Consider the following 26213-nt stretch of genomic DNA (forward strand, 5'->3'; position numbering starts at 1 on the left):
AAGCTACAAGGCATACTGAGATATACTCAGAATTAAAGCCACATAAACTCAAGGTAGAAGCTTTTCAGTTTTTTCCACACAGAAACAAATGCAAAAAACAGTAATGGAAGGTTTATGAGAAATACATTTGAAATGTAAAATAATCTGCTTTTTTCTCCCCCCTTAAAGTTCCATAGTGCACTTAAGCAAACAGGCTGTGAAAAGAAATGGGAGCCGGGATGGCTGGATTGTGACCAAACATGTCACAGAATCCTATGCTTAACTCAAACTGGCAATTTCTCTGGCACAGAAGATAAGATCTGTCTGAGAACCATGCAGAAAGTACCCTTGCAGCTGGCAAAGTGCAGATCCAGTGAGGTGTACAGCAAGAGTGCTCTTATGCCCTTTTTAGTTACCCTTCTCATTAATCACTTAGAAATTACATATGAGGTATTGTAAAACAGCAACGTGAGAGAAACATATGGCAGGTTTGCCATCTAATCTAAACAAAGAAATAAGCAGAAAGTGGAGCTGAGAGCCTCAGGCAGATAGCATAGAACAAGGTTCATGCTGGGGCTAAGCAGCTAAATCCAGAGAAGATGAACTGAACTGAGAGGTAAGTCTAATCTAGTATGATGACAAAAGAGTTCTTTTAGGTGAAACATTCAGCAGCTGGACAGCATCTTCGCAGCATAATGTGAAATTAAGGAAAAAATATGTTTTTGCTATGCAGAGGTATAACTTCTAGGACCAGAGACATTTTGTTTTCCCAGGGACTCAAGTCTTAAAACATATGTGGAATAACTGATTTCATTTGACACACTACATTTCAAAAATAAAGTAGTTTAGAGGCCATTTGGGGAAAGAAAAAAAAAACAACAAAAACTGCAACATCAACAACATCAACAACAAAAACCAAAACAAACAAAAACCACACACAAAACCAGGAGAGAGCACAGGGGAGACTTGCAAGGATTGACAAAAATAAAATTAAAAAAAACCCCTCTAAAACAACTAACAAAAACCTAAAGCAGTTAAGTAAGTGTGTCTTATGCAAGTCACAATTAATTCTATGAATGTAGTTATGCAGACATACATACCAAGTGGTGGGTGGCAACCTATTTGGTAGCAAAAGCAGGTAAACTGGAAAGAAGCAAATTAAATTCAAATAGAACACAGAAAGCAAAAGTCAGTGCAATAGCTCTGGTTGTAAAATGTGCTATGCCTTGAGCAGGGCAAGAAACATGGCTTAGCTCCTGGAAGAAACAGAGTCTGAAAAGCAGAAGTATCTTGACAAGGAAATAATACCTTTCATGGCTAGAATTTAGAAGTCTCACATGGCAAACAAACTATGGCAAACAAGCTACTGGATCTACCTTATGTCCTGCATCAGAAGACACAACAATGTTGGAAGTGCAGAGATGTTTCCTTCCCTCTGGGTGGACCAATTCCCCAATTTGCTATGAGGACAGCGAGCTGAGAAACATTTAAAACTGAAACGTGAACCCAGAGTCGTGCTACCCAGTGTCAGTGCCTTATACAACCTAAGCATCAGACACCTTTCTGTGTCCTAATGGGCTGTTGTGAAATTTCTGTCCAACTCTGAGTCAGATGTGTCTGCATCTCACCAGTATTGGGACAAAACTTGTGTGTATCACCTGGAAAATGCTTGTTCAGTAGAACAGGAAAACTCACTCTGTGCTAAATTAGAGGATTGTGTTGATGTGATGCTTTCTATCTTCAAACCTGGCCTAGGATACGTGTCCTGGTAGTCATAGACACACATCAGATTTTAGCCCAGTATAGTCAAACATGTGATGTTCTTTCTTAATGAGAAATCAGATACTTCCTACTCTGGGGTGCTTCTCCAAGCCACCATGGATCCTTTCCAATGTGCTCCATCAGACTGTCTCCTTGAAACCCACCCCCTCTTCCTAGGATCCTCCTTCCTGAGACGCAAGTCCCCTGGAACCAGTCCCACAGAAATAAAACACTTCCACCAGCCAGGAGGGCAAGACCACATTCTGTTTAATAACAACTCCATAAAGGACTGTACATGCTATTTTGAGCTACCTCCCCTCCTTTACTGTGGTTGCTGCCACGTACAGGCATGGAGGTGTGTAGTGCCATATAGTTCTCTAAGTCTATATGTAATGTGTGCACATGTATGCAGGTGGTTGCACATGGATGTATTTATATATAGCTTTGTAGAAGTGTTTATCTCGTAAGTCACATTATCAAAACATGCGAAGTATATCCAACAAAAATTTTCAGGCAAACATGTTTTGGAGCTGGAAGACCAAAGGCAAATCAGACTCATTTTAGTTATTAAGGGCTAGTGTGGGACAATGTAAGGATGAAAGCTTTCAGTAGTGGGTCCCTCTCCCTTTTTGTTTTACTTGCATTCAGTACCTTCTCCCCAAACATCAATGCACCTCTGTAAACACTAGCTGAAAAGGATACAGACAATCCCCATGCAGCCTCCCCTCTACAGAAAACATGTCCAGGTTTGGGGGAAGCCCTTGAAAACTGCTTTGCAGCAACCTCCATTGTCCCATACACTTATGCTAAAGGAGTTTCAGATACTGAGAATACAACATTTGCAGACCCGAGCCTTGAGATATTTTTACACATGCTTCAGGAATCCATTCTGCATGCCACCCCTGAGACTCCCATCCACCACCCTCATACCTCCCAAATCCTCTGCCTGTACCTACCCACGTCTGAAAAGAGCTGAAACAAGAGGAATCTTGTTCCCTGTAAAATTACTTTTGAATTCCAGTTTTATAGTGTAGGGATTCCCAGAGACCTCCAATCATGCACAACATCCAAAAATCAGAGAAGAAAAATTAAAGCCAAACAAGAGTATATACCTGCAAAAGAGCTTTTGGCTTGCTACATTGCTCAAGCATGCAGAATCTGAAAAGAAGGGAAATCCACCTACACTTGCCTCATGGGAACATGGCAGAGCTCTGGAAGAGGATTCTTAACCTTGTGGCCTCCAATCCAATCATGACTGGATTTCCATGCCCAATGAAAATTAATCCAGAAGGCCAATGAATCTGGACTACATGCCTTTATCTTATTAGAAGCAAATCTTGATTTGCAACAATCTTGTTTCCATAATGGAGAAAAGCCTTTTTAGATGTTTTTGTCTTGCAAGCATGGACATTTGATCCCTTATGGGAAAGCGAAAACAAGACTAGGTTTCAGAGGGCATTTAAAATGTCCCCAGCTGAAGGAGATGAGGAAGATCCTAGCAGGAGCATTCTTTCCACAGAACACTGCAACCCCTCTCTTCCCAGAAGACAGCAGCTCCTACACATCAGTGGGTAGGTCCTGCCCAATGCAGAGGGGTTGGGCTTGATGGTCCCTTTCAACCATTCTGTGATTCTGTGGTATCTGCACTGAAAACATTATTGAACAAGTCTTTACAGCTTCAGTAAACATGCTCTTTCTCAGAATCACAGCCTGACTACATTTTTCCTCTTCCAACAATGTGTACCTGCACTGGAAAAATACAGCACATATTTCTTTTCTTTTGTGCAGACCAACACTGACAATCATAGAGCTTCTCTTCATTTCCAAGGAAAAAAATAACACTTTGGTCTGCCTATGCTGGGGAAAATGTCAGTGCAAGGATGTAAATAGACCCTGATGTTGCAAGCGCAGATCTTCCATGTCCATTTGTTAATATCATAACCCTCACGCCTTATCCCAGCCAGTCCACAGAGCTGGTTGTGCTGCTCAGGGAGCACAGTGCCCCCAGGCTCCAGGACATATTCTGAGACACACAGAGACACTGATCTGGCACAGAAGTGCAGCTCTTCTGCTTATGCACAGGTCCACCACTACTCAGCCTGGGAAAAGCCCATGGTACAAAAGAGGCACCTGACATTGACTTTGCAGCTTGCAATCGAATTTGAGACTGTGCTTTAATGACTGTAGGCTGTCCTACACATACATTTAGTTCTAATAGGCACCATTTTACTCACATTTTCCCTGTTTATTTTTCCTTTCCCTGAGCCATGGCATAGAAATCTTTCCCTGTCAGATTGCTACAGGGGAGGAAAATCAAAGATGAAAGTATTACTTATTTACATTTTTCTAGCTGTAAGCTGCTGATAATCTCTGTATTGGACTTAAATTTTTTTTCTTTCCTTTCTTTTCTTTTTTTCTTTTAGAAAAAGTCAAACAGATTGTTTAAAAGATGTGCCAGAGTTGTCCGAACAAGGAACACTGGAAAATCCACCTGGGAGAAATTAGAAGGAAGAGCTTAGACTTTGCCAACATTGCTCTGCTTTTTATAGCATTTAGAGGCAGGTTATCTGAGTTTGCTTCTCCTTCTAGGCAATTAGCAGTACAACAGTTAAGGCAAACTAAGCTGAATTTAGGTATTTTGGCTTTCCAGTGAGATCAGAACTCACACTAACTTCATTTGGGCAAGGAGTAAATTCTTATTTTTTGTATTTCTCATACGATTTCCCTGAAGAACAAAACACACTGTGAGCTTTTTTTTGAAGACAACGAAGAAGAAGCTAGCAGGTACCCAAATCCAGGTAGGTCTCTTTCCTATCACTGTCTTAAAAAAAAAGTGTGCTTTGGACTAAGGAGTACCATAAGCTGCAACAATCCTGGACTTACAGCTTGTTTAGCAATTCTGTACCTCAGTCCACTCCGCTGGGAGTCTGCCATGAAGCTTCTTACCAGTGTTGTGTAAACAAAAGACATCAGGCTTTTCTGGACTTTTTCCCAAGCCTTTCCCTCCATGTCTTTCCCTCTCTGCCACACACAGTGGTGCACAGGCCTGAGCTGTTGCACACAACCTTGCCTCACCACAACACCTCCTACCTCTGTCAAACAGAGAGATGACTTTCCTTCTCCAGTTCTCCAGGGCTACAACTAACATTTTTCATTGCTGCTGTACACAGTACAGCAGGCACAGGCTCTGCCTAGGTGTGAAGTACTCTTCTGTATCTCACATTGGACTGGAACTGGCCTGAAAATAGGGATAAATAACCCTTCCAACAGCTATGCTTCACTCTTAAACAAGTCTCCCCTCTTGCAATTACAGGATAAGACTTGTCAGTATCTTTAGCTGCCATGGAGTTTGATCACTGAGTGCATACACGATTTGTGCATGTTAATTTTATTAATTTCATGCATATATCAAGTTACTCATGTCTTCCTGCCCAGTTTCCAGGGTTTACCTCAAAGGGGCCTGTGGAAGGGAACAGTGAGGGAAACAACAGGGCATAAATAACAAAGACCAAATCAAGTAAGAGCATACTAAAAATTCCAAGGAAAACACTAAGGAAGAAAATGGGGAATAATGTCCTTCTTGGTACCCCAGCGGGTCTTATTCTTTTCAGATAGACATACCACAATCAGCTTAAGCCAACTTAAGTTGCATCTGCAACCAGTCTTCCACACGACCATCTACACATTTCACCAGCCCTCAGTGATGCCTGCCTCACCAAGAGAAGCAATATGAAGAGTTCACCTCACTGAAACCTTTATTTAGGTAGGGGACTGGGTTAGTTTTCAATGGGGCCAGTTCCTGAGCAGCCAAATGAGTGTTAGTGCTGGTGCTTTTTAGGCAGTAGAAGTACAGAGCTGGTGGTGGTGGAAGAGAGGAGGCAGGACAGCTCCTTTGAGCAGCTTAGACTCATAATGAAGATGCCATTTCAAAGTGCACTTTCCCAGTTTCTCCAACCTGATATAAAGGAAGGCCAGCTGCTGAGAACAGCACTCTCTCTTCCTCTGCTCACAGCTCTTCCATCTTCACTTTTATAGCAGGGTAAAAGTCGCTGGCTTGGTGTGGGCCAGCTGTGCATCAGCACCTGCCCAAAGGTTGTGGGAGGTGAGCATGGTCAGAGCAGAGCTCCTCTTTCTTCAAAGCAGCTCACCACGAGATCAGCTTAGAAGCATGGCTAAACTCGTTCTCTGCAGCAAGCCTGTCCTGAAAGGTGATGGTACCATTTTTAAGGGGGAAAAGTAAGTGCATGACTTGTCAGCAGCTCTCCAGAAGATGATGATTTAGAGGCACAAAAACTGAAAGAAGCAGATAAACTTCTCTGTCCCAGAGCCTGAGGTAATGGAATTGAAGAGAACCCAGAGGGCTTGTAAAGAAAACTTCGGATTTATACAAAAGAAAAGCTTATGAAAGAGTATAACTAATCAGGTATGAGCAATCATGGGAGAAGGAACAAGAGAGAATTTTCTTCCAGCAGAAGATTTTAAATCAGGGTCACTTCTGGTTAAGCCTTATTTCATGTTTAGCACAGTAATTTCAACAAGTTCCTACTGAAGAACAAAGGCTTGGAGGAAAGATGGGAATCTTCTATCTCCACTACTTCAAGAATATCCAAATTTTTCTGTAGTGCAGCTTTGCTTCATAATGTGTTTGTGGCAACAAACAGCAGAGCTCGGTTTCTTAGTAACTGCAGATCAGGGATACTGAGCTCACCTTTCCTTCTTATTTACAGCCTCACAAACACAATTTGGGCTCTGACTACTTGGCTGGACTCTCTCCAACTCATCCCTCCTCACCAGGATAAAGGGACTGCAGGCCAAATTTTGCTCACAGAGCACCTGTGCCTCCCATATGCTTGAATAGGTGTATCTATATAATAACAGCTTTTCTGGGAAATGTACAGGAGGTTCCAGGTCTCTCTCGCTGGTATTGGATACACACAGGCAGCAGGCCTGTTATGTAAGAAAGGGCCAGATTACACAAACAATTTTCCACTTTCAAAGAGATTCAAACTGCCTTTCCAGTTCAGCTCAGGCTGCTCACTCGGGTGGCAAGTGTGAACTGGAAGACCTGCTCTCTCTAGTCAGACTCCTAGCAATTAGCTCTTTTGGACTGTGGAGAGGTATGCAAAATAGCCTTTTTCTTTCTTTCGGGAAAAGGCTGAAATTTTCTTGTTCACAGAATGTTAAGTCATTTAAGGAAAAAAAAATTACAGAATTTAGTAAGCTGGAAGGTTTTTACAGAGAGTGGTGTTCAAACCAGTCTGCATTCACAGAGAATGAGGCTCTCTACCAGTTTCTAAGACAGCAGGTTATAGGACAATAAAGCAGGGTATAATTCTTTATCCCAATTCCACAGAGACTAGAAGAATCTACAGATTTTCTCTTCCTATTGGACTCCACAGAATTTTCTATATGGTCAATTTTTTTCACACTTTTCCTTATGCAGATAACTCCCTGTCACTGCTTTCCATGGAGATAAGGTATATCTTTTAGACATCAATCAGACATCTTAGTAAATGTACCACATGACCATCTTAAAGAAAAAGAAGCCCTGGACAAGTTGACCCACTTGTCCCAGTCCTGTAAACAACACAAAGGGATGATCAGAAGCTACTCTGAAAGTTACTGTAAACATCCAGATTGGTCCTGGAGAGGCACATGGGAACAAAATGGTTTGGAGAAAGAAACAAACAAGCCACCCAAATCTCCCACAAAGGTACACGCCCAACCATTTTTGTTTCCCTAAAGACCTTTTAAAAGAGAAATAAAAATAAGCTTAAACTTACTCATTTACTCATCTGCTGAAGTGCTCTTGGCACTTGCCCCATCTCCTTTTTCTGGCTAGTGTGATTTCCCAGGCCCTGCTCCACAGCTGGACCCAAGCCAGTTCAGGACAATGAGCTACCACTGGCCCTGCAAGAACTATAGGAGATGATTTTTATCAAGCTTTTCTGCCCAGGGGAGGTTAGTACCTGAATGTGTAAACATCTCTGAAGAGATACTGAAAGCTCATCACTCAGGAGAAGAGCGACCTCCTTAGAAAGAAAGGAAGCAAGACCAAGCAAACAGGTAAAAAAAGATGGGTCACAAAAACTTTTCTCTCTTACCTACACCAAATTACCAGTGTAACTTCAACATCCCAGAGGTCTTTCATTTAGAGGTGCAATGGAGAGGGAAGACAGATCTGCTTGAAGTGGACTTGGCTGGAAAGACCTGGGTATTGAAAAAGGAGTCCCTCTTTTTGCAGCTGCCCATGTCAGTGGGGAAAAAGCTGATTGGGGTAAAGTTCTTCCTGAGAGTCCCATTCCTACTTTTCACAATTCCTGGACATCATTTGCTTTGCTTGCCAGGAGCTGTCTAAACTCTGAGACTTGATGATATTCCTTCAGTGACATTTTGCTTGCCTTAGACATTCTTCCCTGAAAATATGCAGGAACTGAACCTGAAGCAGGAAAGAAGCATGTATCACTCTCCTGTCATCCAAAAAACACACCAAGCCTGAAGAGGAGGCAAAGAAGAGACAAATGTATCATGAATTAAACAGAGCAAATATGAGTCAGAGTAAGTGAGAAAAGAGTTGCTCCTGGAACAGTATGGCAGTGTCCAGGCAAATTCCTTTCTATAACTCATCAGATCCAGCATCTGATCTACACCCATGCTCTGCTGATGCTTCCTTGCAAGAGGTCTTGCAATTAAAACTCAGCACTCGGGTAATCTCTGCTGGTTCTGTTCAGTCCTCCAGCAAAATCAATAACCTTATATAATTTTTGCTTTTGTCCCTGTTTATTTTCTGGTGAGAGCTGAAAGGGAAACAATTTCCTTTCAAAACCTCTCCCTCCCAAAAGGAGGTCTGTGAAAAAAATGGCGAGGAATCGCAAGAGACCAAATTCCCCCTAATCAGAGAATCGTGTTTTTTTTAAACAAAAAATATATACCCCGTACAAATACGGGAAACTCCTGAAATCAGATTTCTCCACACCTAAAAAAGAGATGGGAGGGAAAAACAAACAGACCAACTATTGAGCATTATTTACACTGCTTGGGGGTAGGAAAACAAAAGAAGAAAACATAGGCAGGAAGAAGAAGAAGACAAATAGGAGGAGAAAATTTCCTCTCACCCCTTTTCATCCAGCTATATTTGGCACTGCAGGAGTGGCAGAAATGGGAGAGGTGCAGTATTTCTGTTAAGTCATGACTGGAGTACAGGCCTTTCCCATTACTAACTGCTTTGTTATGAACACTTATCCAGAATATAAAAAGGTTAAAAAAAAGTGCAAAAACTGAAAACTCTAATGTAAACTAGGTATCTGTGATCTAATAGCTGTACACACTGTTCCTGGACCTGCTGCCTACTCTCTGGGTCTCCCCATTCTGCTGGCAAGGAAAAGACAGAAGGACACAGCAGCAGCACCAAGATGGGCATGTCCTCAAGCCCCCTGCAAGAGTCAGCTTTTTATGACTGTCTCTGTTGCTGAAAATGTCCTTTCCACTGGCTTCCAGTGCCCACTGCCAAAAGGACACACCGCTCTTGCCAGCTCCTGGGAAGGCAGAAATGTCAAAGAGAGAAACAAACAAACAGAAGAAACCAAAGCATGAATATCTGAGAGCAGGGTTAGGTTTGTATCTGCACCCATTTTTCCACGCCACAGCAGAGCCATGACCACAGAGCCACTCTGGCAGCACAGCCCAGGCTCTGGGAGCACAGCTCGTACCCATCAACCCTACAGCTTGTATCAAGGTGCTACTGAGGATCTGGTTACACAGCACATCTTCCATGGCCTGATCCTCTGCATCAGCCACAATCCCAACGCTAGTGCAATCTAGATCTGCAAAGCCACAGCTTCATTTTAAACCAGTTTATATTCATATATTCTACAAAATAGAAGGGGGCCATGTCCACAGAGCAACGTCCATTCTGCCAAGATGAATTCTAGCCACAAAGTTGCTCCCTAAACCAAGCCTGTCTCATCAGCCACATCCCCAGTACCAGAAGAGTTTGTATCCACAGCCAAGACTTTGTATTAAAAAGACTTAGAAATTATTTACCAATCCAGATCTCTCCAAGCACATCACATGTTGCCCAGAGCAATGAAAATCCAAAATATGTGTCCATGGGGGAGGGGAAGAAAAGGTTTTTATGTGTCAATCACTTTGACATTTTCCTCGTTTAAAAAAATAATTAAATGTCAGGAATGGAAGGTGTGTCTGCCTGGAAATATGGGGAGCTGGAGAGAAGAATCCCTGTCATTGCATTCCTTGCCACCCCTCTCTTTGTTCAGCAATGATGAGTATTTCACAGAAAGCATCAGTTGTTTGTTTCTCCCTCTTCCTCATCAAAGGACTGCACCCCAGAGGAGGTGACATCTGAGACTTTGCGGCTCAGTGCAGCATGTTCCATCTCCTCTCGAGGAGACAAAGATTCCAGGTCCCGGCACACTGCATCATCCTCCTCTGGAGAGGGCTTCTTGTTTAGGAGAGGAGCCTTCTCCAGCCGTGGGTTCCCTTCATCCTCAATGTGGTCCTCCATGTATGTGTTGGACTCAGCTCCACCCCCACCCTGAGCAGTCTGCAGGGGCCACACGTGGACCAGCCCCGTGCTCTGGATGAAGTTCTGCTCCTGCCGCTGTTGCTGCAGCTGCTGCTGCTGGAGAAAGCTGCTCTGAAGCAAAATGCTTTCCTGAAGGTTTGTCTGGGACTCATCAAAATTCTGGCCTAGGTAGGAGCCAGTGGCTGGGGAGGCGATGAGGGACTGGTCACTGGCCTCCCAGGCGTCGGAGGAGCCTAAGCAGTACATGCCCTGCGAGACGTAGGAGTGAGGCCAGCTGTCATACTGCGTCTGGGCCATGTGCTCTGCAAGCAAAGGAGGCAAACAACACACAGTTAGACACTCTCCCTAGGCCAGGCTGGCTCATCCTGGTAGCCTGTGTGCCTGAGCATGGCACTGTACTGCACAAGGTGGGTGAATCCACCTTTAGAGGCAAGGAGGGCAAAGAGAAAACACAGTTCTGGGCAGTTGGCAGGTGACCTTGATACCCACAACTGACTGCAAGAGCTGGTAGTTTCCCACAGATGTGCTCCAAAAAGGCAAAAGGAACTGGGCTTTGGAAACTCTCTGCTAAGATAGATTGCTTGGACAGCTCCACAAACAGGGATGACTCTAGGAGATCTGACTGGGGCAACAGAATAAAACAGAGTAGAGCAAAAGAGAGCAACCAGAGCAGGAAGCGGGTGTCTAAGATTAGCAAGAAGCACTAGAACTCACCTTGGCTCTCCATCAGCTCCTGATAGTTCTCAGAGTAGTTGCCTGCTGGGTTGTCCTGATTTGAGTTTACACTCATATCCTCACCATCCATGGAGGACCAGGCCATGAGAGTCGCTTCAGAAATAGCAAATTGTTCCATCACCCCTGGGCCAAAGGAGACAGGGAAGGGAAGCAAAAATGCATTAAAGTCTCCACTTCTCACCATCATCCTTTACCTCATCTTTTGGTCACACTGTCCCACTCTGGTCCTATCTCAGCAACACCCATCACCCACAACTGACCCTCACCCTCTCCACCTTGCATTCCACTGGCAATATCCCAACCACCAAAGTCTCTCTCTACTTCAGCCTCTCCCGAGTGCTCTTCTCAAGCTTCTGCATTTTGGAATCTCTCAGGGGTTCCCCCCTGGGGGCCCCCCGACCGACCCCAGGCAGGTGCCAGGAGGCAGGCACGGCTACCTGCGAGGAAGCGGGCCTCCTTCTCGCCGTCGCTGAGGTCCGAGTAGGCGTCGGCGTCCTTGCGCGCGCTCTCGTGCGTGTGCTGCTGCTGCTGGCTGTGCGCCTTGCCCCAGCCCTGCCACTCGATCATGTGCGCCACGCGGCCCTGCCCCATGGCCGTCGGCTTCGTCACGTGGTCCTTCATGCTGCGGGATATCCCTAAGGGGCCAGACATTGGGAAACAAGGCAGGGCTATTACACAGCTCCGGTGCTTTCCGACGGGGATTTTACTTCTCTCAGAAGTGGAGCTTCTCCCCTCCTGTCCTGACAGGATGCGTGACTAGGGTTGGGTGTCTCCCACCTTTCACTGCGTCACTCTCCAGGGGAGTTTCTCCATCTTTCCCTGGACAAACTCTCAGAAGGGGGAAAAAGGGAAACCCCAAATATGAAAGACCATTTCCTTCCTTGCCTAGAATCCATTTAGGATAGAGCTGGGCATGAAGGATGAAGCCTGGAAGTGAACAAACTAAGAAACAAAAAAGGGGGTTAAACCCAAGACTGAGGGGAAGCAATTGAAGATGTCTGAGCAGGGGTGCACAGTGAGAAGCCAACAAGAGTAAGACAAATCTGTTCTTTCAAAAGGGCAACAACTGTGAGATTTCTGTATTTAGAACCATGGTGTTGGAGACTCCTCTAAGGCCATGAAAAGGTGAAAGCCAGAAAGGAGCAGTTGTGAGAGTGACAGAGATATGGGAAGAGGCACAAAGGCCTGTGGAGAGAAGCTGCCAAGGATAAAGTCAAATTCTGAGGACCTCACCAGAGAAAGATGATTTAGCCAAAGCCCCAATCCCATAAGCATTGGAGTTGCGTTTCAGCTTGGGAAGGATGGAGGTCGTATCTTCCATGGAGAGCTGAAAAGAGAGAGAATATGAAGAAATGATATACAGGAAGGAGAAAAGGAAGTGAACTGAAGTGAGAAAACAGCAGGTAGTTGGAAGATGAGGAGCAGAAGCAAGCAGTAAGAACAAAAGAAGGGAAGGAAAATGAGAGGCTGTTTAACCAGGACTCGATATTGCACAGCACTGGGACTGACTGAGGCAAGGCCAGAGGGAGAGGCAGAAAGAGGCTGTGAGAAGCCTCTCCCTGGCGGCTGCCAGCCCTCCACAAACATGCTGCACCATTCCCAACTCTTTGTTAGAGACGCAAGACATGGCTGTTGGACAATTCAGGGATCTTGCAGTGGGGAGCTGTCAGTGCGATAGGCATGCCACAGTAATGTATCATATATGCATTGTACTACCAATTTTTTGGTACTTTGTTTTTTTTCTTCTTATATAGTCTTAATAAAATGATCATGACTATATCAGTGATGGGTCCTGTTTCAAGCACCTCAATCTGTAAAGAAATTTGGTCTACAGCTCTACAGCTCTGCTTAATTTTCTTGACTGCCTTTTCTGTGTTTATCCTCAGTCCCTGAATAACAAGGACAGGGCACTGTTGGGACAGGCAGCCGTCACAAACATCATCACAAAAATAATCTCTCAAGATGAATTCATCAGGCTTCTTCAGAGATGCCAGGCATTGCATATGAGGCTTAACTTTCACAAGGGCTAAATAAACATTGCTTCTGCTCTTCATTTCAACCTCTCTGAAAATCAAGGCCAGAATGTTTCAAACACAAGGATACTCAAAAGTAGTGACTATGACACTGAAAATTTTAAATCCTGACAGAAAACAACCACTTGGACCTCACAAAAAGTGAGTGGAGCAGTAACTGGGCAGTGAAATAACTGGAGGCAAAGGAAGGCATTGTAAAGATCTCACACTGTGTATAATTCCAGTCAGTTGCCAAAATATGAGAGGTGAGATTTTCTGGAAACTGAGTGTAAATGCAGCAGCTAATGCATCCTGTAACTGTGGAGGCAGGAACATGCTGTGTGTGCAATGTGAGCTGAAGAAATCAGAAAGCAGAGGAAGAACAGTAAAAAGTGAGAGCACAGCCCTTGTTCCAAGAAGCATTTCCTTTGGTGATGAAGCTTGTTGGAGGAAGTCCATCTATGCCCCACTGGTCATTCCTCCCCAGGTGCTCCTGCTCAGTATCCACCACTTGTTCCAGGAGAGCCTGGGGGCTGTGCTGTGAGCTGCCTCATGGAACCCATCAAAAAAAGAAGGTAAATTGCAGAGGGCTCCCACTACTGCAAGGTTGAAGAGCTGTGACATGAAGGCAGGAATGAATGGGAAGGGAAGGAAATTCATGATCCAGCTTCGGTACCAAAGAAGATCTATGGAATTACCCTGGCTAAGAGCTGCCTCATGAAAGAGCTCCATGGATTCTGTATGGGTTGGAAAATGGGAAACTGCAAGTAAGGAAACTGTCTTCTGTGTTCTTTAAGGAAACACGACCTTGTGTACTTTGCTCTCAGCTAGACATAGGTGCAGTGAGGAAAAAAAAAAGGACAAACTTCTTCTAGATAGTTCCTGCATGCACCATTATTTTCCAACACAATTTGTTTCTATAATTGATTCTAGGCAAAAGATCCCAAGCCATAAGTGCCACAATGAAAGAGGTGAGAATTAGTTAAAAATTATATTCAATGTCCCAAGTGATTTCAAATCACAGTAAAGAAGAAAGCTACAGGTATTTTAAAAGTTTTGTATTTGAAAACACTTATACTACTCAAAATGGGGCTGCTAATCCTGGCTTTCCAAGTGCACAGAACTATAACGTTAATTTATGTGAAAATATTTTATAAGTACCCTTTAAAAAAGTCCTGTAGAATAAATATGCATTATTCCTTTTTCAGGATGCTGTTTCTGCATTAGTGAAAAAGAAAAAAAAATTTTTTTCATGGCACAGGTCTTAAGAGCAAAAGGAACATGTGTAATTAAAATGTTTGCTTCTCATCTGCTTTTTAACTGAAGTTAACTGGTACTCTCCATCTACCCTAGGAGACATAAAGAATTCTGTTACTTCTGTGTGCAGCTGAAAATGAGGGAGACATTTCTCCCAATCTTCTCCCCGGAGAAGATCCAGTGATGCTCTAATCAAGGACTACTATTTTTTTTAAATATGCTGGATGGACACCTTTCTTTTGTAGCAGTGCCCAGAAATCTCAAAAACAGAACATATGAAATGGCACACATTTGTCCCCAAAAGGATGAAAGCAATTCAACAGCCACCTACAGATCAAAATATCTGCCAGACAGCAAAAGACTCAGAAGCAAACAAAAATCTATCACCATCCTCTGAATTGGAAACAACTCCCAGAATTTCAGCAGCACGAAGGACTTTCAGCCATGTTCCCATTCTGGCCTCCGCTGTATCCAATGTCAGACAAACCCTGGTCTTCCTATGACTAGAAATTTGAAAAGTGACTCAGTGCATACTCACATTGATACCATCCCAGGAGAAATCCGTCCGTGTTTGCTAAAGAAAGCAAAGAAAGGCACCACGTCAGTGTAACAAACAACTTGCAAGCAGCCAAGCAACTCCAGTAGTTTGCCACAATCAACAGGCACTACTTTATCTGGTGTGTTCTAAAAACTTGTGTCTTTCAAGATGGTTTCATTCCTTGCTGGTGCCTGTAAGGGTCATGGTGTTTCAAAGTGAAATAGGGAACAGAGTGACAGAGTAGGAAAGAGAAAAGCACCTTTTCACAAGGCTCTCCTCCTAAGTGTGGGTTGCACCACTTTGAGGTTAACACAAGGAGGAGCTACACCACCTTTGTATTTTGAGTATCCTATAGCAAGCTACTCAATTCTGCTGAAATTATTTTCTTCTGCAGTGTTTTGGTTTGTCCATTCTGACTCACTCGCCCCTTGTGAGCCAGAATCATTTCCCACATCATCCATCACAGCACCAACTCAGAGTGTGCTTCCTTCAGCTGGGAGGACTCATCTCAACATCCTGGGTTTGGGGATGGAGACATTCAGGAAAATTTAGATTACTCATGTTACACCTATGGTAGCCTTTCATATAAATCAAAATGTTCACTGAGGTGTGGATTATGCTCATTGACTTTTAGATCTGCTTTGATTTGACTGAATTCTCCATACAAGATTGGGCCCAACAATTTCCTGCAAGGACTCCATGAAACTCTTAAGTGTCTTGAAGGTGCTCTCCAAGCCAGCAAGGTACACAAATAAAATAAAAATACTACATATATGTACACCTATTAACATTTTTCAAGGTTTTGCAAACTGTATATTTGTTAAGCTTATTTGTGAACATTATTTGCGATTCTTCAAATATTATGCATTTAAAATAGATTTTATCTTTCTAATCATCATCATTGCATACTCTGAACCTTACAAAACTGAAAATTCAGGTATCCAAGAATGCAGAAGCTGCAGTAATTCAATGAATCAGCCCTTAAAATACTGCATGGTAAGTCGATTGTCTGTGAGTTATTAGTGAAAGCATCTCTAAAATTCAAAATGCAGACAAATGTGTTTCTTCAAAAGATTTCATGGCTGTGCTGCAGAAGCTGGGACAGACACAGTGCTGGACATTCCAATGTGAATCCCTTATTCAAGGAATGCAGACCTATAGGCTTGTCAGAACTGTCACTGTTTTTCTCATGTTGTGTTCCACTCCCATCATGACTGGTTAAAAACCACTTTCATTTGCAAATTCTTACTCACCATGGATCTTGTGAAGGGAGTGACTCAATTCTGTTCAAAGCAAGCCAAACTGCCCAGGTATGATCCTCAGGAGCTCACTGCCATTCCAGCCCTCCCACAGATGATGCCTCAGTGATGCACAACACCCATTTCTGAACTCAGAATTCAAACTTTCTCATCCCCTTGGCTCATTAGCTCTGGGCCAGGCACTCACCTCAGTGGAAGGTCGATGGAAGCTGCTGCCATGCAGTGAACTCGTGCTGTCCATATTGATTTGGTCCACATCTTTCAGTCCCTTCCAGTCTACTGCAATCACCTCGTTTCCTGTGGGAACACATCTGCTCAGGCTTCTGAATGCCTCTAAAATTTGTTCTACCAGTCTTAAGCCAACTCACCTAAACAAGCAGGAGAATCATTGAGTTTAAGGCCACAACAGACTCAAATCAGATATTCCATTTGTAATCAGACCACCTGTACCTCATCAACTATTACATTTCTCACAGCTTTCTCCATATGAACACAAGTCACTTGTGTTTTTCTCAAGCATGATGTATGCTTGGCTAAAGTGCAGATTCATCTAGTCATGATGTGTGACTGGGAAAGAATCAATTCCTTTAACAACCCCTTTCAATATTGAACCATCATCCCTGAAAAAGGCATTTCACCATTATGGCTTGAATTGGTTGCACATCAGCTTAGAGCTGCAGAAGCCTTTGCTTTGTCACCCTCAGCAAGATAAAAGACCTTTGTAATACCTGCCATTACACTTCAATTTTAAATATCAACAATACAAAATACACATGATAAAATTTTATTAAGATTTAAAAATTAAAAAAATATTAAATGTAAAAAGTGAAACTAAATGCTAAGAAGCACATGTTAGTAGTCAGCCAGGTAACCAGGACTGCTCTGTGCAGTCAGCAATTTACTCTATCTTCAGCCTGTGTGCCATCCTCAAATTCTGCTTGAAGTTATTTGCTCCCATGTCATGGAGGAACCATTGTACTATCCTTAAACCTGAGCCTCCTATAATCTGTCAAGAAATGTAGCTGTCAAAATGATCATCTATTACTGGGATCAATTCAGCAAGGTCTAGTCTGGTTGGATTGAATGTGAATGGTTCTACTTTCATGATCTTCTAAGTTTTGGGTTTTTTTTTACTCTTTATAGCAAATTTTTCCTCCACAGACATATGCAAAGCCCCTTGCTCATTCTAGCAGCTCTGGCACATTTTATAGAGTGCTCATCACTGCATTTCCCCAGTACAAATCTTCTCACAGGAGAGAGATGCTGCAATCTACCCCACACAGGCCTGCAGGGGCCATGGAGGCACTTAAGGGTGGGGAAACCTGAGGCATTCATCACCAAAAATTCAAAATGCAAAAAACCCCTGATTTTGTCCCCTAAAAAGGCTAAACATGGCAATATGAAAAACAGCAGAAAGACAATGCTGTTTGCATATGGTGGTGTCCACCACACCTTCACATCTCAAATTTCTGCTGTGCAGGAAGGTCCATTTCTGAAAGAACTAAGGGATATTTTTCCTTCACATCCAAAGGATGTTTCTGTTCATCAGAACCAAGTGCTTTAATAGCATCCCCCATATGTTCCTAATTAGGCTGAGTAAAGCTGCTGTTCTCTGAGTTGCAGCTCCTTGCAACTCAGGGAACTCAAACAAAAAAAAGGATTCCTGTACTGCATGTTACAAAGGTGAGCACAGAGGTCAGACACAGCCACACCTCTGGAGAAGGCAGGAGAAGGCAGGACATGGCTATGACAAGCATGACAAACACCACCCTTCAGGGCTGTGATCCTCTTAACTGGTTCTCCTGACAAGCACATCCATATATTGGGCCTCACTGAGCTCTTGCTGACTGCACTGCCACAGACTGGATGAGTCCAGCAAAGCAAGAGAGGGAGATCTGGGGATTTCTGAACTCAAGCAAGAGGAGCAAGGTTTAATGGGCCACTTGTGAGTTGCCTGTTGCCACCACAACTGGGAACCTCTTATATCTGGGGTCCAAGTAAACCTTCTAGGGCTAGAAATCTCTCTCTTGTAGCAAAGGGAAGTTGCAGGCAGAGCTGTGAAAGCCCAGCTGACAGACCCAGGCATCGTCAGCTGTAAGGTCTGGCTTAGAAAGGAATACATCTGTCCTCAGTCCCCCTGAACAGGGAAGGGGTAAAGGGAAGAAAGAGGGAGCACTGCCAGGAAGAGCAAATCTAGAGAGGAAGGATGGAGGGTGGACTGTGATCAGGGTGGACTGAGGGTCCAACAGAGGTCAGTGGAAGGATGAAACCGGTGCAAAGAGCAGAGCAGGACCCTGCCCCTGCACACTGGGATCCAGCTGCCTTTTCCTGTCTGTGCTCCTTCCCTCCACCTGCAACCATGCACACTACAAGGGGAGAGCTGGGGCATTCCTGCCACAGAGCTGAACGAGACAGGGATGCTGGAGAGCAGGAGAGACATCACCTCTCCTGAGCAGAAGGCAGCTGTACAGAACCCTTCAGTGCAGGTAACAGTGTCTCACCTGCTTTATCTCCATTTACCCCAGGTCTTTTTCCTGTACTGTCAGCTCTTTCTGAGCACAGTGCTGTGGCCCTTCTGTGAGTCTGAGCCACCCTGGCACACACTGCAAGCAGGCTGCAGCACCATTCTGGGCACACACTGCAAAGACACCTCCGCCCCAGCCAAAGGAAGAGGAGCCTCTTGCTCAGCACATGTCACTTGACAGCCCCAAAGTTCCACAAATGACACTCAGCCTTTGCTCTCAATGCTGCAAGCCTACTGATCATTTTCTTGAAGTGTTAGAATATGGAAAATATTCATAGAACCACTCAATGATTTGTGTTGGAAGGGACCTTAAAATCATCTAGTTTCACCCACCTGACACAGACAAGGATACCTTTCACTAGATCAGGTTGCTCAGAGCCACATCCAACCTGGCCTTGAACACACCCAGGGATGGGGCATCCACAGCTCTTCTGGGCAACCTGTGCCAGTGCCTCACCACCCTCACAGTAAAGAACTTCTTCTTATTATCAAATTTAAACCAACCCTCTCCCATTCAGAAGCCACTTCACCTGCACTATCCCTCCATGCCCTTGTAAAATGTCCCTCTCCAGCTTTCAGGCCCCCTTTAGGTCACAGAAGGTGCTGTAAGGTCTCCCAGGAGCTTTGTCTTGTCCAGTATTAATACTATTCTGGCAGATGGCAGCATCAAATGGTTGAAGAACATCAAACAATTATTTGACTCAAAGTCCATACCTGTTCTGTGATAGCAGAACTGAAGATCTACAGTATTCATTTACTACTGTTTCTCTCCAGTTGAAACAGCTCATCAACCCAGTTCAGGGAAAAAGAATGAGTAATATGCAATTCTGCATGCTCTATAGAGACTGAATAATTTTTGAAAATAAATTCTTGGTCTAAACAGTTTCACAGGTACTAAGAGAGAAATATATTGAGAGAAAATAACTCTTTAACATCTGTTAAATGGTTTTAAATGCAGTCATATCTGCTGAAAAGCTACAGCATCACACACTGGTTGAAAAGAAAATGTCTAACTGATGTTGGGCCTGGGGCAACATTACTTTCTCTTATTGAAAGTTGGATAAAGGTTAGTGGGTTTTTTTTCTCTCCTGCTAGAAATAGCAAGAGCAACATTAACTCATGTTAGATCAAGACATGAAAAAACAAGTTCTGCTCTGGCAAATGGAAGGAAAGAAACATGGAAAATCAGAAAAAAAAGTATGGAGAGTGAAGTGGGAAAACAGAAACTGAAAAAGCAGTACTTTGTAAATTAGTGTTCTTTTTATCCAGTCTCTTGTCAACTTCTTTCTCCCTGCAATTAGTAGAGAGTTCTTTTCTTTTGTAATGGTATGTTTCTTCTCCAGTATAATTTCTCTTATCCATCTCCCATTCCAGCTTCTGCTAATTATCATGACTATTCCATTTGTAATTCTATGATCAATATCCTCTTACAGAATAGTATTTGGTCTTCTCCATATAGAGCTGATAAGAACTTTAAAATGAGTGGGTCATAAAGCTAATTTTAAAGTGGAATTTTTACAAACATGCTATCATTTTCGTTCAGATGTTCTGAAATGAGGTGATGAAAGTTGAAAGATAACTGGGTTTCTGACCTTGTCATTGTTCCTGTATAGAAAGGATATAGAGGGGATTCATTTTCATTGAACTTTTAAAAGTTGTCTTCATTTTATTTAGAAATTTGTTATTTGGTTTGGGGTTTTTTAACATCACAGATTTCATCCTTGTTTTGGAAGACTCAGTAGATGGCTGAAGAAAAAGTAGGAAGCTGATTACATGAAGCAGAGAGGGGAAAATGAAGGCTGTCGAACTACATTAAGCCACATTATTTCAGATCATGGCTGCTTTGTATTTTTTAACACAAATTAGATAAAAACAAAGTCTGCAAAAACACTCATAAGAAAAAGATGTCTCCATTACAACTGACGTAACCTTCCAACTCAAGTAATTTAAGCTTTAGGGGGGAATATATCATCCCTCTTTCTCTTACAGTACTGTTAAGGTAAAAAGATTTATTTTTAAGTCAACCCTATCTAAATAATAAAGATGAAAAACATTTAAAGGGGAAAAAATGTGAGGGAAAGAAAATATCCTTTTCCCCACTTCTTGCTTTATTTTGGGTTTTTTGAGCATCATAACTTTGGACTCTCAGGAACTAGGGAATACATGTAGTAAGCATTCCCAAGCAAAGTGAACATTTTGATGAATGCACTGGAAAAATACAAAAATCATCTGGATGACTGCACCTCACCTTGCTGATCTATCGCTACTACTTTTTTTACTATTTCTGTAGTTGTTTTGCCTCATACCTTAATTTACCATGAAGACGCTGAGTTTCTCAGTTGATCATATTTTCAGTTTCTGTACATTCTATAACCATAAGAAATTCACCTTGTTTTGAATTACTCAAAACTTAATCTAAACAAGCCCATTCTCCCTGGGTTTCCTCTTGACATTTTCTCAATTGCTGTTTCCACTGTGCATTACTTGATTCTGTATTTGGTACCTGTGCCTGCATTTTGTTTATTTACCAAGGTCGATGCTTAAATCAGGCTTCTGCATCTATGACTTTAATCTGCATCTACTGCCTTTAATAATCTATTGTGTTGTAACTTTTGTGCTGGATGTTAAATATCATCTCCAATTTGTCTTCTCTATTTTGTGCCACACCAAATAGATGAACAGAATTTGAAAGTCTTAAATTTTGTTTTTCCCTTCCAAACATCATGCTGGTGAAGATCTACCATAAACCAAATAAGTATTTGTGTTATTTACTTTCTGATGTGTCATGCCAATTAACACAAGAAACAATTTAATTAAGCAATGACTTTCCAGCACTGCTATTATCCCCTGTTAGCACACTTTCTTCTGTTTCTCAAATGTTACTTTCCAGCAGAGAGCAGAAACCTTGTCATTTGATACTGGTAGCCAGCATTAATGTTGGTAAAGATGAATATTTAGAGTAAATGGTTCAATTATTCCTTTCCATTCCCTTTTTTTCCCCCCGAACAACTAAGAAAACAACAAATGTAATTGCAGTAATTATGATCAGTCTTTAAATTGTTCTTTCCCTGATACCAATTTTCATGATACTCGTGGGAGTGTGTATCTTTGTCAAACACAACATCATCGCGTCTTGTCAAATGAGGTTGAAATTAAAGCAGTTGAAACTACTGGGAAGGACTGACAGATGGGTGGCTAGAATAACCATAGAAACCTTCTCCCTCCCTGCCTGCTTTAGACAGAGCCAATCAAAGCTATCCAAAGGGTCATAAAGGAAAGGAATAAACCTCTGTCACCAGAGCTGTCCCTGAGGTGAACCTCGGAAGGAAGCACTCGAATTCTCTCAGGTAAAGCTGAGAAATCCATCAACCGAAGTTATTCACCTAACTCTGTAGGAATTCTAGCTTGTACTGCATAAGAAAGCATAAAAATTAGTTATCTGCTGCTGGCACCTACCAACAGGGTCAGTTGTGGAAGAGAAACAGAAAAAAAACCCATGCTTAGGTGGAGGAGACAGAGCAGAACAGTTTGGTGCTCATCAAGGCAGAGAAATGTCTTGGTGTCCACAGATGCCTTTCAAATTTCTGATAAAAAATGGAAACACCTACAGCTCTGACCTGTCTCTAAGATTAGGAATCAGATGCGCAGTTCTCAGGATCTTTGCTTTGAATTTGGATAATTTGAGTACTCTTCCAGACCATTCTACAGCTTCCTGCAGGCAGATGCCTTTTCAGAGCTGTTTAGGAGACAGAATTAATGAACAAAGACCTAAGACCTACATTTTTCTTCTTGACTGGAAACACTGTCAAACCAATACTAAAGGCTACTGCATACCTTTAAGTAAAAGATGAGCAGAGAGCCTAATGCTAGACACAAGAAGCTCTGCTCTTAGAAGCCATCATGTCATGTGGGCTAGGGAGGTACTGCAAAACAAAACACAATTGGAAACACATCCAATTAACACAAACTCCAAAAACACCAAACCTCAGAGCACCGTCTCATTTGCAGAACAAGTATCAGCCAGCAGGAACAGCAGCGATGGGTTTATCCTCATTCTTCACTGCTTCTCTGAAGTGCAGGGAATGTGTCCCCAGGGCCCTCACTCAGCACAGCAAGTATGAAAACGTCGATATGAACCAAGGTAGCAGCCCCTTCTGCCTGGCCTGCAGCCAGCCTTACAGAAGTAATATGCAGCAGGCAATTGAATACGTTGCTCTCCATAGGTGTTTAAATTTTAATCCCCCTGTAGCCAGCACGTCACGTGGGCGCTGTCCTGGAGCACAGGAATACTATTAGATGTGCCATCTTTGTGCTGTAGTTTCATCCTTAGCAGTGGGGAAGAAGAACCACCCCCAGTGCTCCTCAAGAGTCAACCAGCAGATCACAATGCACCTTTCCCACCTCAGGGATGTTCCCGGTCCCTCTTCGTGGAATGGACAAAACCAGAGCCTGCTCCAAACACCAGCACAGGGGGGCAGTGGCAGCCTGAGAGTTTCAGGCTCCACCCTCCTCACCTGCCCTGCCTCAGCTGTGGGGTGTCACCCTGGCAGCCCCAGGGTTTACAGCCAGGTGGCTACACCCTTCTCCATCACAGCCATCACAAACTTGGTCACAGTCCCCACAAAGCATCTGTTTTTGGGACAGCAGCAGTGGTCAGAGCCAGACAGGAAGCACTGAGGCTGCTGACTCCCTGCCACCACTCTCCCCCAAAAACAAAGTGTATACCTCAGCCTTTTTCTCTTTTTTTCCCATAATATTTTCCTCCACATCCAATAAAGGATGAAAATTCTCCTTAGCCCTCCATCGGCTGCTTATGCATTTGCATAAACCTTTTTATTGCCTTTTATGGCAGCAGTCAGACTAAATCCTGGTTGCTCTTTGGCCTTTCTAACTTTCTCTCTGCACAACCTCACAACACCCTTGTAGTCTTCCTGAATGACCTTCCCCTTCTTCCAAAGGTGAAACACTCTCCTTATTCCCTGAGTTTCAGACTAAGCTCTGGTCTTTTTCCTCACCAGCTCATCCTTCAGCACATGGGGATTGCCTGCTTCTGCACCTTTATGATATCCTCTTGAAGAATGTCCAGCCTTCCTGGACCCTCTGCCCTTCAGGACTGCCTCTTAAGGGACTCTGCAAAACAGCCTCCTAAACAAGTCAAAGTCTGACCTCCTTAAGTCCAAGGTGGCAGTTCTGCTGACCCCCTCCTTACTGCTCTGAGCATCAAAAAGTCTCTCATTTTGTGATGGCTATGCCCAAGACAGCCTCCAACCACCACATCACCCACAAGTTCTTCCCTGTTCACAAACAAGAGGTCCAGCAGGTGCCTTCCCTAGCTGGCACACTCACCAGCTGTGTCAGGAAATTCTTACACACACTCCAGGAAACTCCTGGTCTAATTCCTCTCTGCTGTATTGTATTTCCAGCAGATATCTGGTAAGAGAAACTGTTCCCAATCCGAGAAAGCCACCAGCAGGGCTTCAGGTGTCTTCTCCAGACAGAGCTCCACAGCTCCCGAAGCAACTGCGGAAAATGACCATGAGCTGCTGGCGCTGGGACTGCAGGGGCTGAGCTCACCAGGCAGAGCTGCAGGCACTGAATGCCCAGCCCTGCACCTGCTCAGGTGAGGCCACATCTCACCATCACAAACACCATCACATCGACCCCTAACCCCACCCCATGATTTTCCCCACTGTCCCTGAGGGCATCCACACCTACACAGGTACCTACTGTTCAAGAGGCCCCTCTGATCTCCACCTCAAGGGAACAGTCATCACTTTCTGCCAGGTATGCACATCATTTGTTCTACCTTCTCCTCAAATCCAAACACAGTTAACAACCCCTTAGACCCATGATACGTGGTTGTAGGACCACTCATTGTCAGAAGAAAATTAAGAACCCCGGTGGCCAGTTTCTACTTTGAGCTAATTCAATGGCCAATTGGGAACATCATCTGGGAAAATCTTTCATCAAGCAGAAGGTTCAAGTTTCTTCAGAGGACTCCCCAAGTCAGGCCTTTTCTGCAGTCAGAGGGAAAACTGGCACACCACACATGCCCATCTTCTGTCTCCTCCAAATCTCATTATTTTGATTCTGGCTGCACTTGTCACATCTTTATTGTACAGTTTCTATCCCAAGACTTACTAAATTATGGGTGTTCTTTATCAACTATCCTGTTTCTCACCAAGCTGGATATGTCCAGCTCCAGGAAGAGGAAATCCCAGAATCCCAAAAAGTAACAGTGCCATTTCTATTCCTGTGCTCTGGGCAGGGCATCACTAGGCAGCATCTACCAGTTCCTGGATATCATTGGAAATACAGGGGTATTTCCAGGTATCCTCACTGTTCCCCCTGTTCCACTGGTTCCCAGTTTTCCAGGTTTTAACCTGTCAGTCTGTTCTCTTTTCTTATTGCTTTCTCTTCCCACCCCTCACTCCTCAGCGATTGGGGTTTTTTTCCGCACCAGTTTCTTTTCTTCATTCTCTTCTTCTTTTGGGAAGTGGTGGGAAAGGAGGTATTTAGTATTTGTTTGGGATGGGTATCAGCTTGTCCTTAAAGTGGGAGTGGATGTGTAAGAAAGACAGGGAACAATTCAAACAGGGGAAACAGCAGCGATATTTTCCCAGAATATCTGTCCTAACCTGTCACAATTTACACCTCAAGTAGCTCCCAAGACAGACATAGTCTCTGTATTTAGTCATCTTTAAAGGATTCATCTGTTCACTTCTAAAATAAAAAAAGGCCTTTTAGTACCCGTACCATCCTACATCAAGTACTTCCACAATTGAATTCTGTGTTACATGAAGAAGTGCTGACTTTTATTTGCTTTAAACTTGGCACTTGCTAGTTTGGTTTGATGTTTAGACTCTGTTTTAAAATTGATAATTAAATAGTCTTCCCTCATCATTTTCTCCATGCTGTTCCTATCCCAGAGAAAATTCATGATTTTTTAGATATCTGTCATATCCTTAACCATCTCATTTCCATACTTGAGAAATCCTTATTTAAATGGCTCCTTTCATTTTAGCCACACAATACCTTTGATTGTCTTTCCTATCCTTTTCTGAATCTTTTCCAGTCTTTGATTATGGCCTTTCTGAAATGGGAATAGACCATTAGGGTCAATGCATTATAAAATATCAAAACAAGGGAACCATATGGATAAATGCATAGTATAATGCTATTTCTCAGTTTATTCTCTTATTCTTTTCCTAATTGCTAACATTTGACTGGCATTTTTAGTGGTACTAAGCATTAAGCCACACATTATAACCTCAAGATCTCATTCCTGCGTGGCAACAGTAAACTCAGAACCTCCATCGTTGCAAATGTAACTCTAGAATTGCTTTGCCTGTGTGCATCATTTTACATTTATCCACATCAAATTTCACCCATCATTTATGTCATTTGATATTGTGAAATCAAATGACCTAGTAATTTGATATTGTGAAATCCTTTCCCAAATCACTCCATGCAGTTTTCTGTCTGCTCCCCCAAATGATTGATTACTTTATTGCCATTGCTTGTTACCTCATTATGTAGCCCTTCCCCTTCTTAATGTCATTTTACAGATATGCACATATCTGAAAAAATATTAATATCATTT

The 26213-nt window shown here is 43.1% G+C and overlaps 1 protein-coding gene across 2 annotated transcripts in view; it reads right to left on the reverse strand.

The window, feature by feature from the left end:
- Positions 1–1986: 1986 nt before the first annotated feature.
- Positions 1987–26213, reverse strand: part of FAM131B (family with sequence similarity 131 member B) — a 33791-nt gene continuing 9564 nt past the window's right edge. For both annotated transcript variants that reach the window (XM_054518537.1, XM_036406396.2), the window contains exons 2-7: positions 16274–16383; positions 14828–14863; positions 12254–12347; positions 11458–11655; positions 11000–11143; positions 1987–10587 (exon numbers count right to left, since the gene is read on the reverse strand). In XM_054518537.1, the coding sequence (XP_054374512.1) occupies positions 10043–10587; positions 11000–11143; positions 11458–11655; positions 12254–12347; positions 14828–14863; positions 16274–16383 (1127 nt within the window). In that variant the 3' untranslated portion in view covers positions 1987–10042. The remainder of the gene's footprint in view (positions 10588–10999; positions 11144–11457; positions 11656–12253; positions 12348–14827; positions 14864–16273; positions 16384–26213) is intronic.

The sequence above is a fragment of the Molothrus ater genome, chromosome 2 (assembly GCF_012460135.2).
Source record: "Molothrus ater isolate BHLD 08-10-18 breed brown headed cowbird chromosome 2, BPBGC_Mater_1.1, whole genome shotgun sequence".
Lineage (NCBI taxonomy): Eukaryota > Metazoa > Chordata > Aves > Passeriformes > Icteridae > Molothrus > Molothrus ater.